Source organism: Orycteropus afer, unplaced genomic scaffold (assembly GCF_000298275.1).
Source record: "Orycteropus afer afer isolate SDZICR_OR568_19922 unplaced genomic scaffold, OryAfe1.0 scaffold00107, whole genome shotgun sequence".
Classification (NCBI taxonomy): Eukaryota; Metazoa; Chordata; class Mammalia; order Tubulidentata; family Orycteropodidae; genus Orycteropus; species Orycteropus afer.
The window spans coordinates 5,149,056-5,163,531 of NW_006921694.1; the positions used below are offsets into that span (position 1 = coordinate 5,149,056).

A 14,476-nucleotide genomic window follows, 5' to 3' on the forward strand; every position below is an offset into this window, starting at 1 on the left:
TTAAAAAAGGAATGCAAAGACCTAATTTTTCTTATTACCTACTTTATTATTCTTTCTTATTCTGCTCTTTTCGTCACATTTCTTTTATCTCATCAATAGACACTTGTTGAATGCCTTCTATATATCAAGCTATTTTCTGTGGATTTTGTTATTTAGCAACTAGCAAAAGATAAAAATTCTTACTCTTAGGGTGGCTTACATTGTAGTATGGAGAGATATAGAGAGTTTAAAAAAAATGTATGTTAAATGGTGGTGAGTAAAGAAAAATAAAGCAAAGGCAAAAGAGTAAGAAGACATAGGGCCATCTGCTATGTGTGGAGCCCCTGGGTAGTACAGACTATTAATCACTCAGCTGCTGACTATGATTGGAGGTGCCAGTCTACCCAGCGGTGCCTTAGAAGAAATACCTGGCATCTACTTCTGGAAAGTTAGCTACTGAAACCCAGTGGAGCACAGCTGTACTCGGATATACATGGAGTTGCTCTCAGTCAGAGGTGACTCAGTGGCAACTGGTGTTTTTGGAGTATATGTGTAGATGTAATACTTGCACTGCGATGTAATACCTAGCATGGTGAGAAGTCTGACATTTGAGTGAAGACTTGATGGAAAGTGTGAATTATAGGGATATATGGAAGAAGAGCTTTCCAAGCAGAAGATGCAGCAAGTGGAAAGGCCCTGGGATGGGAGTTTGCCTAGCATGTTCAAGGAAAACCAAAAAGGCCAATGTCTGGAAAAAAACAGAAAGAAATGACATAAAAGTTAAGGAAGTCCACATCATGTAGGATCTTATAGTTAATTGTGATGACTCTGGCTTTTCTTCTTCATGGGGCAGTCTACTTCCATAGTGATACTGCCTCGGAAACCCAAGGAGGGGGTCGCTATGAGTCAGGTCCAACTCGATGGCACATGACAACAACAACAACAATACAGAAAACTGTTCAGAAGGTTTCAGTAGAGAAATGGCATAACCTAAGTTGTAACAGGTTCACCCTGGCTGCTGGGTAAGAATAGACTGAAGGGACCAAAAGTGGAGAAAGAAAATAAGTTAGAAGGGTACTGCAGTATTTTTAAGAGAGAAGTGATATGGCTTGGATCAAAGTAGTTGCAGTGGAAGGGGGTGAGAAGTGGTCACACTCAGCTTACATTTTGATTTGCAGCACGTAAGATGTAGGTTGACAGACAAGAGAAGAGTCAAGAAGGATTCCTAGGATTTTGGCCTGAGCAATTGGAAGGTTGGAATTACCATTAGGTGTGATGGGAAGGACTAGGGAGGAGCACTGCTGATTTTGAATATTTTAAGATTGAGATATCTATAGATTTCAAGTGAATATAATGAGTACATGGTTGGATATATGAGTCTAGAGTTCAGAAAAGAGGTCACAGCTAGAGCTGTTTATTTGGGAGTTGTCAGCAGAGAGATTTAAAGCTATGAAACTGTTTGAGAAAACCAAGGGAGTAAGTATAGATAGAGAAGAGAAAAGGTCCAAAGACTGAATATATGGGTACTCCAATGTTAAGAGATTGATAGGAAATGCAGGGGACAAAAGAATACATTGAATGACACAATGAAGAGACAGATAAATCAAGAATATAGGCATTCCATAAAACAACAGACCTAGTCTCTTAAAAAGTCAATGTCATTAAAAAAAAAAAAAAAGAAAAGAAAAATAGAGGGACCTTTTCTAAAGAACAATCAAATAAATACAATGCATGAACCCAGATTATAAACTGACTGGGGGAGGGGAGCTGTAACAGGCATTTTAATTACTGTTAGTATTTTGGATGCTATATGGTTTATGAAAGAGAATGGTCTTATTCTTAGGAGATACATACCAAACGATGTAGGAATGAAGTTTTGTGTCTATAGCTTAAAAAGTGGTTCAGTTCAGACACACACACACACATACACAGACACATACAAAAAAACACACACAAGCATATGTGGCAAAGTGTCTATAGCTCTGGTATACAGGAGGGGATATACTTTCTATCTGAAAAGTTCTGAAAATGTTCATAATACAAAGGTAAAGAGAAAATGAGGTTAAGGATGAAAAGGAAGTCTTAAGAAGAAAGGATTATTGAGACAGGAGGAAAGCTAATAGAATATGGTGTCCTGAAATCCAGGGTAGGGGTGAGGGTAGAAGTTTCAAGAAGGAAGAAGTGTTTATCAGTGTTACATATTTAATTAAGATGAAAACTAAAAGCTAATCATTGGGTTTAGCAAGGTGGAGGCCACTGAATCCTTGACAGGAGCAATTTCTGTGGCATGATGGGGGTAAAAAGCATGACTGATGTGGGTTAAAGAGAGAAAAGGAGGAAAAGAATTAAATATAATGTATATACTTCTCTGAGGAGTTTATTTGTAAAGGGGAGCAGAAAAATGGGGTAAAAGCTGGAAGGTTAAATGGGATTGAGTTTTTGTTTTTAGAGACGAGAAATATCCATTTACCCTGATGGCAAAATTCACACCAGAGAGAGACATAGTAAATTGCTGGTACAATATACTTGTTTGAGTCATGACAGGTATAATCTCACAAGTAGAATAGGAATACAGACAATTCATTAATAACAAGAAAAAGCAAAATGTAGGTAGGTGGATCTCTGTAGTGGGAGCTAATTGCTCTAGGAAGCATGGACATCAGCTGGCAATGATTGTCAGGAAGGAGTTGCTGAAAATTTAGAAGTGAGGAGAAAGTATGAATTTTCACATAAGAGAGTAAAAAAGTGAATTAACTGTGGAGATACAGTACGATTGGTGGGTAGTAGCATTTAGGGTCCTTTTGAGCTAAGTGATCATGAATTTAAAGTGAGATCAGTCAGTATTACTGCGTATTTTTGTCCAGTCATGTTCAACTGCATGGGATAAGATTGTACTAGACTGGTGCAAGGGGCTAAGACAGTTGAGAGCATGTGCATGGGAGTGATTTTAATAATTGACTATGGACCAAACCTATTGCTTTGTGTAGTTCTGCCCCTCATAGGATTTAATCTCCATAGAAGCAGATTGCCACATTTTTCTCCCACAGAGCAGCTGGTAGGATTGAACCTCCCACCTTTGGTTAGCAGCTGGCAGCTTAACCACTGCACTATCAGGGTTCCTTTGACCATGGACAGAATGTATTAAATTCAGTTTTAGCTATGTGGGCACAGGTATGTCAGTTGGTACATTCAGGTGGCAGTTTACAATGGTTGTGATATTGGCCTGGGGCATAGTAGAAGGAAAAGTCAGAGTCAGAGCTGGAGAAAATGATGTGAAAAAGTAATATTTAGAGTGTGGAAGCCCAGGGCAGGTCCTCTAGCATTAGAAGAAGATTGAAAGAGACAGCCCTGATGGACACAGCATTTATGGGACCAGGCAGGAGAACGGGAGCCCGTCAAAACAAAAGAAAACTTAAGGATTAGAGTAAAATTTTCTCACTACTTGCTTCCCAGGCCTTAATATAACAAAACTATCCACATTTGTTGCCTTAATTTGACTAATTTTGTTGGTCACAAAAAGCATTGCTAGAAGACAATTAGATGAATACCAGCTTATTATTATCATTACTGAAGAAAGAAGCAGACACCTAAAGACAATGATCTCATTTTTATATTAAAAAAAATTATCATAGACTATCAAACTTATTTTAAATATTAGAAATTAAGCCCCATATCTATTCTTCTATTCTTTGCTGAAAAATCCTTCTTCTTAGACTCAGGTTTAGTCAACATTTTAATTATTGAGTGACACTAACAGATTTTTACATGGCAAGCAAATTGTTGCAGAAAATACATTAGTATGATAAAAGACTTAATTAAGGGCTTGTGTATTTTATTTAATATTTAGCAAAAGTATTTCTAAATTATCATTTAAATTCATCTCTAAGTACAAAGTATAAGTTATTTATCATGTTTTAATTATTTCAAATACTAAACAATTTAGAAATATTTAAAACTTTTTTGAAAATGGCAATATATTGGATCAATATAAATGGTAGTGATTCAGATTCTTTTGGTCTTGGAAGTATTTCCAATGATATAGTCATTTTAAATAATTGGATTATTTGGGTTGATTATATGTTGAAGCTTAAACAATATCTCTTAGGGATGATAAATAAAATGAATATAGGTATGTCATGTAGTGTTTCTGTGACCGAGTGTAGAATCAAATACTGGCAGGTAATGTAAATTTAGGATTGGATTTAATAGAATTATAGTGATGAGGATAGAGTTCCTTTGATTAAGGAAATAAAAGTTCTAATTTGACAGCAAAATACAGTATCTTAATCTTCTAGACTCCTCTGGAAGAAAAAAAATCTACACTTTCATAAATAATGTTTCCAATTTTAATTCTGCAGATTCAGTTGTCTTATAAGTTGACATTAGAAACAAATAGTATCAGGGAAAAAAAAATTGATTCCATTGGTGAAATTTGTCTTACCTGGTATAAAGTGAAATGGCATAAAATGTAATTCTGCTACAATCTTGTTTGGTTCAGAATTTTGGTTATATAACTATCCCCTGACATATTTTAAGAAAATTCTGGAAATACACCTGGAGTAATAGAGCTCCTTTTCTGTTTGGAGTCCATACTGATAGAGCTAGAATACGTGAGAAATTTAAACATCTTATTGCGTACAAAAGCTGGACAATGAAAAAAGAAGACAGAAGAAGAATTGATGCATTTGGATTATGTTGGTAGTGAAGAATATTGAATATGCTTTGGACTTCCAGAAGAACAAACAAATCTGTCCCAAGGAAGTACAGCCGGCATGCTTCTTAGGAGCAAGAATAGCAGGACTTCATTTCACTTACTTTGAACATATTATTCAGAACAATCCCTGGAGAAAGACATTATGCTTATTTAAGCAGAAGTTTACTCCCAATGAGGTGGATTGACACAGTGGCTGCAACAGTGGGCTCAGACATACTTAGTATTGTGAGGATGGTGCAGGACTGAGCAGCGTTTGTTCTGTTGTACGTGGAGTTGCTGTGAGTTGGAACTGACTCAGTGGCACCTAACAACAACAATAACCATAACTAATACTAAGTACTGTATTTCTATTTGAGAGCCTGATTTAAAAACAAACAAACAAACATAAATTCTGATACAGGCATTCCCTGCATTATGAAGGTCCAACTTAGGGACAGTTCTTACTTGCCCTTTAATGTTAAGTAAATTTGTCCTCATTTTGAAACTATTGAACCAATCCCTACTTGAAACATATTCTTCAAACACAGTCTCCTTCACTTGCTCCAGGTGCACTAAAAACCAAAAACCAAACTCAGTGCTGTCAAGTAGGTTCCAACTCATAGTGACCCCTCCTTGGGTTTCCGAGGCAGTATCTCTACAGAAGTAGATTGCCCAGTCTTCCTTCTGAGGGGTGGCTGGTGGGTTTGAACTGCCAGCCTTCTGATAAGCAATCAAATGTCTTAGGCACTACGCTACCAGAGCTCCTGGGAAGGCTAAATAAGAACTATATGCACCTGTTCTGACTCACCTACAAATTCTACTTAAAGACATAGTTAGAAATGAATCTTGATTGTAACCTGGGGGACTGCCTGTATTTTTAAAGGATTTAAAGCTGTTTTTACAAGTATTTCCAAATTGTATTCTTGATCAGAAAAAATAGAAACTCATACTACCAGGATCATTTATGATTATCAAACTTCACAAGATGCAAATATTTACTGACATACTTAATGTAGACATTATTAATTTTCCAGAAACAAATACCATATTGAACCATGATTATATTTTCTTATGTATTCTCTGATAGAAGAAAAGTAGAATGAGTGTTGGAGCTGAAAAGTCCAACCCATAATCTTTCTCTGCTTGCTGAAATAGTGAAGAAAGATAAATACTGCTGAAAAATTATTGTCGCTTTTCATCAAACTCATTTTTCTCTTGTATACAAGTTGAGTGGTCATATATTTTACAATGTTTCTTACAGAAAGAAAATACTTGTAGTAACTATTGTTGTTGATGCTATTGTACTCTATTTCAATGTGTGGTGACGCAGAGTGATAGAGTAGAACTGCCCCATAGGGTTTTCTAAGCTGTAATCTTTATAGGAGCTGATTGGCAAGTGTTTTTCCTGTGGAGCCACTGAATGAGTTCAAACCACCAGCCTTTTGATTAGCAGCTGAGCACTTAACCCTTGTGCCACTAGTGGTCCTTAAAATAACTATTAGAGATGTAAAATTTAAAAAACTTTAAAAAACAGAATGTAAGGTTAGCTATATGCAAGCACTGGACAATTTAATCTATTTCCAGGCATGCTGATCAAATTGTTTTAATTGAATAAAATTTCAGTAATCACAGCCACATCTGACATACAGCAATAACAGTATATTTTCAGAATATTGATACTGTTTTCCTAAAACAGCATCTTCTATTAGAATATTCAAAAAATTTTTCCAAAATAATACAAGTAGAGACCTATCTGAACAAAAATTATGAAATGGTATCAGAAAATAGCACAGGAAAATTACCTCTCTTAACAAATACAAAATTATTAACTATAGTGTTCATAGTGAACATGTTGTTGTTGTTGTGTGCCATCGAGTCGGACCCGATTCATAGTGACCCCTCCTTGGGTTTCCAAGGCAGTATCACTACGGAAGTAGATTGCTCCATCCTCCTTCCGAGGAGTGGCTGGTGGGTTTGAACCGCCAGCCTTCTGGTTAGCAGTCAAGTCCTTTAGTCACTACGCTACCAGAGCTCATAGTTTTTATATTTTTAGCTTACTTGCATTTTCTTATTTTTGTATTATTTCATTAATTTAATTAAATACGTGTCAACACCCAAGTATATACTAAGCAGTTAGATGAACAGTGAAAAAATAGATAAAATTCTCAGCATCTTGAAGATTCCATCCTACTTGGGAAGGGACCCACTAAACAATAACATACTAAAAAGATTGTCAGGCGATGATAAGTGCTATGGGAAAGTGAAGTAGAGTAGAAGGGGAAGAGCTATGGTGGTGCCGTGGTTAAGAGCTTAGCTGCTAACTGAAAGGTCGGTGAGTTGAGCCCACCAGCTGCTCCATGGGAGAACGGTGTGGCAGTATGCTTTTGTAAAGTTTATAGCCTTGGAAACCCTATGGAAAGCTCTCCTCAGTCCTGTAAGGTCAATATGAGTCATAATATTGGCACACAGCAACAGTAGCAGAAGAGAGGAGGATTGTGGTGCTGAGGTTTGAGGGAAGTTTCAATATTGTATACGAAAATCAGGGTGAGCATTATTACTGATCTAATAAAAGTAATAAAAGACTAAATTATGAAAATAGTTGACATGATTTTTTTTCCTTACAGTTGGGACAGTCAGATGATTTCAGTTCATGAAGCCAAAGCCATTCCGAGACCTCTTGGTATTGAATGGAGAAATAAATACATCTGTATAGAAGGTAGCTTTTTTGAGACCGTTCTGTGTTCCATCCAGTTCTCGTCATAATATAGTCCTGGGAGAATTCCTGAAGTAATTTCAACTAAAAGTTATAAATTTATGGTTATAAAGTTTTTAGTTTCTTTTTAATTTTAAAATTTTTAGTGAGAAAAAACAACATGAATTTGAGCATTTAATCTTGCTAGTTGGTAAGATTTGAACAATAAATGTATCTCTCATACATGTGGTTGATTGAAAATTTCATGATTTACAGATGAGGAAAATATAATCCTCATTAATGATTCTTATATTGCAATAAAATGAATTCTTTTACACTGAACATATTGATACATATTGCAAGGTGGGTTTTTGTGAATATAACTTGATTTCATCTTTAAAAAATAAAGTGATCTGGACATATTCTGTTCTCTATAATTAGTTAACCTCCTGTTCAATATATCTTGAGAAATTTCCTTTGAGTCTTTGGGAAACTGATTTATAACTGATACAAGAGACAATATTTAAAATGGTTCTCACAGATGCCAGTTTAAAGGTTTGTAAACCTTGAGGTAAAAAAGAACAAAGAATTGAGAGTCAGCATTTGTAGAAAACATCAGATTTAAAACATTTGGACTATATGCAATATATCCTTCAAAGTTTATGAATAATTAAATCCTGCTTAGGTGTTTTGTTTGCTGACTTGCACAGTGGGCGTGTATTATTTTAGTTACTTGTGTTCTTTTGAATATTAAACATTGACTGTTGTACTGTGTGTGATAAAATCAGATACAGTTTCACATACGGTTTTATTTTATGAAAAATAACTGTACTGTGACAATAACTTATTTTTTAAAATAGCCCTTTCTAAACAAAAATACAAAATAAACCAAAGCAGTGTTTTAAATTATGAGCCTGCTTAGATTACATAACAAATGAAAGGTTATCTTCTCCCATAGGTTTCTTAAATTTTATCAGGTTCTTTTCTCATAGTTACCTTTCCTTTTTCTAGCAACTTTAGTGTCTTTCTCTCCAATTTTTCCTTTTTAGCCTTTGATCATATGTAGGATCAAGTACTTGACCCTACAAGTTCCTCTAAGTACTGTTTTTTTTTCCCCTTTTCATTATCAAAATTCTTAAACTCCAGTAATTTTTACCTACTACTGTCATTATTTCAGCCATCCACTCTCAGTCCTTACGCTTTCAGTAATCCATCTTTTCTCACTGTAACTTTCAGTTTCCTTCCTCTTCTTCCTTTCTGTCTCTGTGGACTCCTTCTATCTTATGGGTGGAGAATGAGTAGTGCAGAGGTAGATGTAGGAGGGTGGATATGTTGGGAACACATACACATTCTCCAAAAAAGGGAAGAATCCCTCCTTTGTCTTGTTTCCTCTAAACTTTGTTTGGTTTTTCCTCTTCTTTCACTGCCAAATTTCTCATATAAATTACTATTATGACTGTATCTTTTGCTAAACCATCCACTCATACCTGAATTCTGTGTATCGTCTTCCATTCTTACCCGTGTTGAACGTTTACATTCAAAGGTTAGTGTTGTTCTTCCTCCCGACATATCAGTGATCTTTTTATTTCTTTGGTCTTTATCTTTTTGGGATATTTGACATTGACTATCTCTCTTGGGTGTGTGTGTGTGTGTATTACTTTATTCTTTTTGATAACTCTTTATTCTTCAAGTTATTTTTATTTTCACAAGGATAGGTCTTTGACCCTTTGTCTCTGTCTTCAGAAATCTTAATTCACTTATGATTTAGGTTTAACATACTTAGGCTGTGAACTTCCTTTTTACTCATTCTCTCACTTGAATCCTATTTACTTTATTAGACCTTCCATAGCTCTATTAGACTATATTCCAGATGCATAAATCTAGTATTTGTAGGTCAAAAGCTGTCAAATATCAATAATTTCTTACAGTTTAACTTAATAAGGAAACTTAAGTTCTCATTTTAGTAATTTCTTCTTTATATATGCATTTAATGTTTCAGAACCTTTTGATGGAACAAACACAGCTAGAGCTGTGCATGAAAAGCAGAAGTTTGATATGATCAAGGATCAATTTTTAAAGGTAAACAGTTCATCAGATTAGCTCTAGTAATACTTTTCTTAGGTGTCTAAAGTGAAAGATGATTAAAAACTTAGTGGACAAGTATACTTTAAAATTAGAAGAACATATGCAACAAGACAGAATTGTCTTGGTTCCTATGTTGTGAACCGTTAATGTAACACAATAAGGAATTTATTACTAGAATTTATATATACTTTTTTCTTCAGAGAGCTCTGGCTCTGTTTTCATTCACATAGCTTTCACTTTTCATGGAAATAAGCATTTTTATAGTGAGTTTAGACTCTAAAATGAGTTAACAAAACTTAATAGATTCCTTTCCCTCCTTAAAATACTGGGGAACTTACTATAGCTTTAGAAGAAAGCTATTTTTTATTCTGTGTTTTTTCTTCTGCATGTAAGATACTCACTTAGACTAACTGCCGTCGAGTCAGATCCGACTCATAGGCACCCCTCTTTGGGTTTCCAAGGCGGTATCACTACGGAAGTAGATTGCCCAACCTTCCTTCCGAGGAGTGGCTTGTGGGTTTGAACTGTCAGCCTTCTGGTTAGCCATCAAATGCCTTAGGCACTATGCCACCAGAGCTCCTAAAAAGATACTAGAGTGCCATTTTATGTACATTTTTATTTTAAAAAGTTAAAATAATGTGTGTGTATACACATTATTTTTTTATAAATTTAAGTTTGTTCCTTAGGCCTCTAGTCCTCAGTAAGAATTTATTCATCAGTGTTTTGCTAAAAGTGGTCTCTGTCTTCAAGGGATTCCACAATACAGTGTGGAAACACATTGATAGAAATAGGTACTATGAGTTATATAGTATATATAGGAGGGAAAGCTTCATAGAATAAAAAGATCAGAGAATTATAAAGAGATCAGATTATTTTTAAAAGGACAAAGATAATTCTGGAAGCTTTTTTTCATTACTTAGACATACACTTAGACTTTTATTTGATGAAAATTAAATATGTAAGTATATTATGTTACATGCTGTCCTTCAGTTAGGCCTCAAGTTTGTCAACCAAAATAGAAAATTTGATCTGCAGAATTATTTTCACTTTAAAACAAATATCTAAGAGATGATATTTTCACCTATCAGATTAAAATCTGAGAACTCCAAAATAGCATTACTATGTTGCTGTTCTTATTGATGGGTGAGCTTTCATTTAGGATTGTCTAGTTATAAAATCAATACTTTTAGTCAGTTGAACAACTGAAGTGAGAACAAAGTACAAAGATCTACAACTACCAGGTAGTGAGCTGGATTTTTGGCTTGCAGACAAGAACTCCAGTTTCTTGTAAATTCTGTTTACTCATCTTTTCAGGGGCATACATAATGTGCTTTATTAAAGATTTACTCTCTCCTTTTAAATAATATTTTTCAATTGAAATACCTGGTAGAGACCCAACATTTTACCACCTAGAGAGAACCACTGCTAACATTCTAGTAGCTCCCCTTTCAGTCTTTTGTTCTGCATATATTTTAGGTTTTAAGAATAATTTTTCTTTCTCTCCTAGTCATGGCACAGATTGAAAAACAAGAGAGATTTGAATAGCATACTACCTTTAAGAGCTGCTATCCTGAAAAGATAACTGGCCTCTGTTTCCTAAATTCTTCTGAGAAATAAAGAACAATAGTAACATAATGCATTCTGTTTACCTCTATCATGGTTTCTTTTAAATTCTTCTTCTTTTCATGTTTTATTTTTAAAAGGACATACTTACATAAAGATTATATATTTTATTATGACATTTCCTAATAAAATGCTTTCATTTAAAAATGTATTTTTGAAAATGTTTACATTTATGATTGGTAATATTGTGACATGCGCCATCAGGAGATCAGATAAAATGCTTTGGTAGGAATCACCTGAACAAATAAAATGTTTTCAATATAACTTCATTTAGTTGTACCAATGCTAACACTGAAGAGATTAGTGGAATTTTAGAAAGGGTCTGATTCATACATGCTTAAAGTTGATGATTTGTTGTCTAAGTCTGTTCTAGTAAAGTGAAGATTCAAGTCAGTTACTCAGTTACTTGAAGCGAAAAGGAATCCTTGATTTCATCCCCATTTTGGTGAAATCATTGCAGAAGCATGCAATACTGGACAATTGCCTTAAGTCTTCACTTGACTCACTGGGATAGATGTAGGCTTTGAGTGTGTCTATTAGCATTTCATTCATACCTCACAGGCTTTTGATGTACTCTTGAGATTGCTTTAAATTTTGTGTTGAAACAATAAAATGTTTTGCACTGTAATAATATAAGCACTAACTCGTATTGTGCAGCAGTTAGTGAATTGTATTAAAGAATCAGTTCGATGTAAGCAGTCTGAAAAGATTAAGTTCCCTGTGCTTTATAATAGCTTAGTGCAATGTGCACTTTTGCTTTACTTTGTGTTTTTCTGCTTTTATTTTCCTGTGACATGAAGCAACAGAAACGGAAAGGTCAAAGTTAAGATTATATCCTATTTATAGTACCAGATTTTTTTCCTGTGTACAATTATAGGATGATAATCTAAACTGGACTTTTTAGGCAGTAAGCCACTATGAAATGTTTTAAATAAGACATAACAAAATTATTATAAATAAGAGCTTAATGTTTGTAAAGATAACTTTTTTAGTATTTCTTTTCCACATAGTGGTGGCTGCTAAAAAGGCTACAATGTTTAAGGTTGCTTTTGATTTATGTAAATATTTGTAAATTGGTCAGTGCCTGTAAATTTAAATATAAAAAGTAATGAAAGCAGTTTTAACTTTTTCAAAAGGACTGTGTACAACTTTTAGACCTGCTGTAGCACAGTTTGTACCTCTAATATATTTGTTTTTTTGCAGATCAATTCAAATGCTGAAACTTCTGCTTTTCTTTGACTTGTAAAAGGTGCATATTCATTTTCTTCTTTAAGTTTAAATTTTTGTATGATGTCAAATGAAATAAAGTTTATATATGAAAATTGTTGAGAAGCTTTTTTTCTGTTGAAGTCTTTGTTTTTAATATGAGATTGAGACTGCAGTTATCAGCTAGAACTGAACTGAATCCAACTATTTTTGATTATTTGGCTTTTGCAGAGAATCTTGGAATCAAGTACATTCTTGATCAAACCAACCACTTTAGCACCCTGTTACCTAAATAATCATGATTAGGAATGAAGCTTTCCACCTGGGTGAATTTTTAAGCTTACAGATGCTTAACACTGTTTAAGCAATTAAGCCTTTCATATTCTTTTTCTTGGAATTTTTCATAAGTGTATTATACACTATATGCACCTTCTTAATCAGGATGTATTGAGTGTAATTAACATTTGAGTGATGACTTTAGATAATCATGAACAATAAATAATAGTCATAGTATATAGCTATACTGTGCAGCTATCAAGGTTGGGTAATGTGTAAGCCCATCTACCTCTATAATAGTCCTAGACTCTACCAAGATGTGGATTTCTCACTGACACTGTTCTGTCAGCTACCACTGACCCTACTTACTATCACTGCTTTTCAACTGTTTTGCTGTAGCAAATAGGTCAAGTAGCTAACAAATTTAAACTCAAACCCAATTCTAAACCAATGGCTTCAAGTCTAAGCATATGTACTGTTTCAGGCTGGGTTTTCTATAGAAGAAAAACCAGTGATGCTAAATATACATAGAAAATTATCTCAAAGAAATGGCTCATGCAGTTGTAGAGACTGAAAAGTCCCAAGTCCATGGGTCAGATGTCAAGCTGGAGGCTTCTGACTCAAGCAGCTGCAACGACTGATGAATCCAAGATGAGCAGGCAATATAGCAGGTTGCTAGCTTCAGAGGATGGTGAATCCCAGATCAGGAGGTAAAATGGCAGATTGTTGACTCCCACATACAAAGGAAATAATCCCAAGATCAGCAGGTGTTCTGGTTAGCTAGTGCCGCGCTGATGAATTACCACAAATGGGATGGCTGAACAAACAATTAGGAGGCTTTAAGTCCAAGTTCAAAGTACCAGGCTCTAGGGGCTGGGTGAAAGCCCCTCAACCTTAGGCTTCAGCTCTGCCTCCTGCTCCCGGCCCGCTGGAGCTAGAGGCTTTTCTTCACTCGGGCAGCTACTGGCTGCTGAGGCTAATAAGCCCAAGGTTGGCAAATAAAAAGGCACAATCCCAATGTTACCAACCACATGACAGGCCATTAATTCAAGTCCATTTAAGTCCTGAGGTCGGCAGAGCATGGCAGCTGCTGAACAATGACACGGCTACATGCAAGGTCCAAGTGTGCCATAAGCTAGAGACCATTCCCCACCCAAGGCTTCTGCTTATGTATAGGAAGCAGACCACATTTCCTACTCAGCTGCTTGTGGTAGATCCCACCATGGAGTTGTTTGCCAGTCTCATCATGGGGAGTAACTACCACCAGCTGCCCAGACACTTAACCAGGCCCAGCCAAGTTGGCACAGACACATAACCACCACAGTACATAACCATAAACATAACCACCACAGGCTACTGGTTCAAGTCCAGACACCAATTAGCTAGATGCAGGATTATGTTTTAGCAGAAAGCCATAGTTTCCCAGGACATTCATGTGTATGTATATGTCGAGTCGGCCCCGACTCATAGCGACCCCTCCTTGGGTTTCCGAGGCAGTATCACTACAGAAGTAGGATTGCCCAACCTTCCTTACGTATGTGTATATATATATGTTGTTATTGTTGTCGTTAGGTGCCATCGAGTCATGCACAGCAGAACGAAACACCACCAGATCCCATGCCAGCTCCATGATCCTTGCTATACTTGAGCCCATTGTCACAGCCACCATGTCAATCCATCTCGTTGAAGGCCTTCCCCTCTTTCGTGGACCCTCCACCTTAACAAGCATGACATCCTTCTCCAGGGAATGGTCTCCTCTGACAACATGACCAAAGTAGGTGAGACGAAGTCTGGCCATCCTCACTTCCAAGGAGCATCTCGGCCACACTTCCTCCAGGACAGATCTGTTAGTTCTTTTAGCAGTCCATGCTACTTTCAGCATTCTTCACCAGCACCACAACTCAAAAGCATCAACTCTTCTT

General features: G+C 35.8%; 1 protein-coding gene across 1 annotated transcript in view; it reads left to right on the forward strand.

The window, feature by feature from the left end:
* The window catches only part of TENT2 (terminal nucleotidyltransferase 2), a 97,013-nt gene extending 85,982 nt beyond the window's left edge, over positions 1 to 11,031 (forward strand). Inside the window, exons 11-13 of the mRNA XM_042781330.1 lie at positions 7,297 to 7,388; positions 9,364 to 9,443; positions 10,957 to 11,031. Coding sequence (XP_042637264.1) covers positions 7,297 to 7,388; positions 9,364 to 9,443; positions 10,957 to 11,031 — 247 coding nt within the window. The remainder of the gene's footprint in view (positions 1 to 7,296; positions 7,389 to 9,363; positions 9,444 to 10,956) is intronic.
* Positions 11,032 to 14,476: the final 3,445 nt, after the last annotated feature.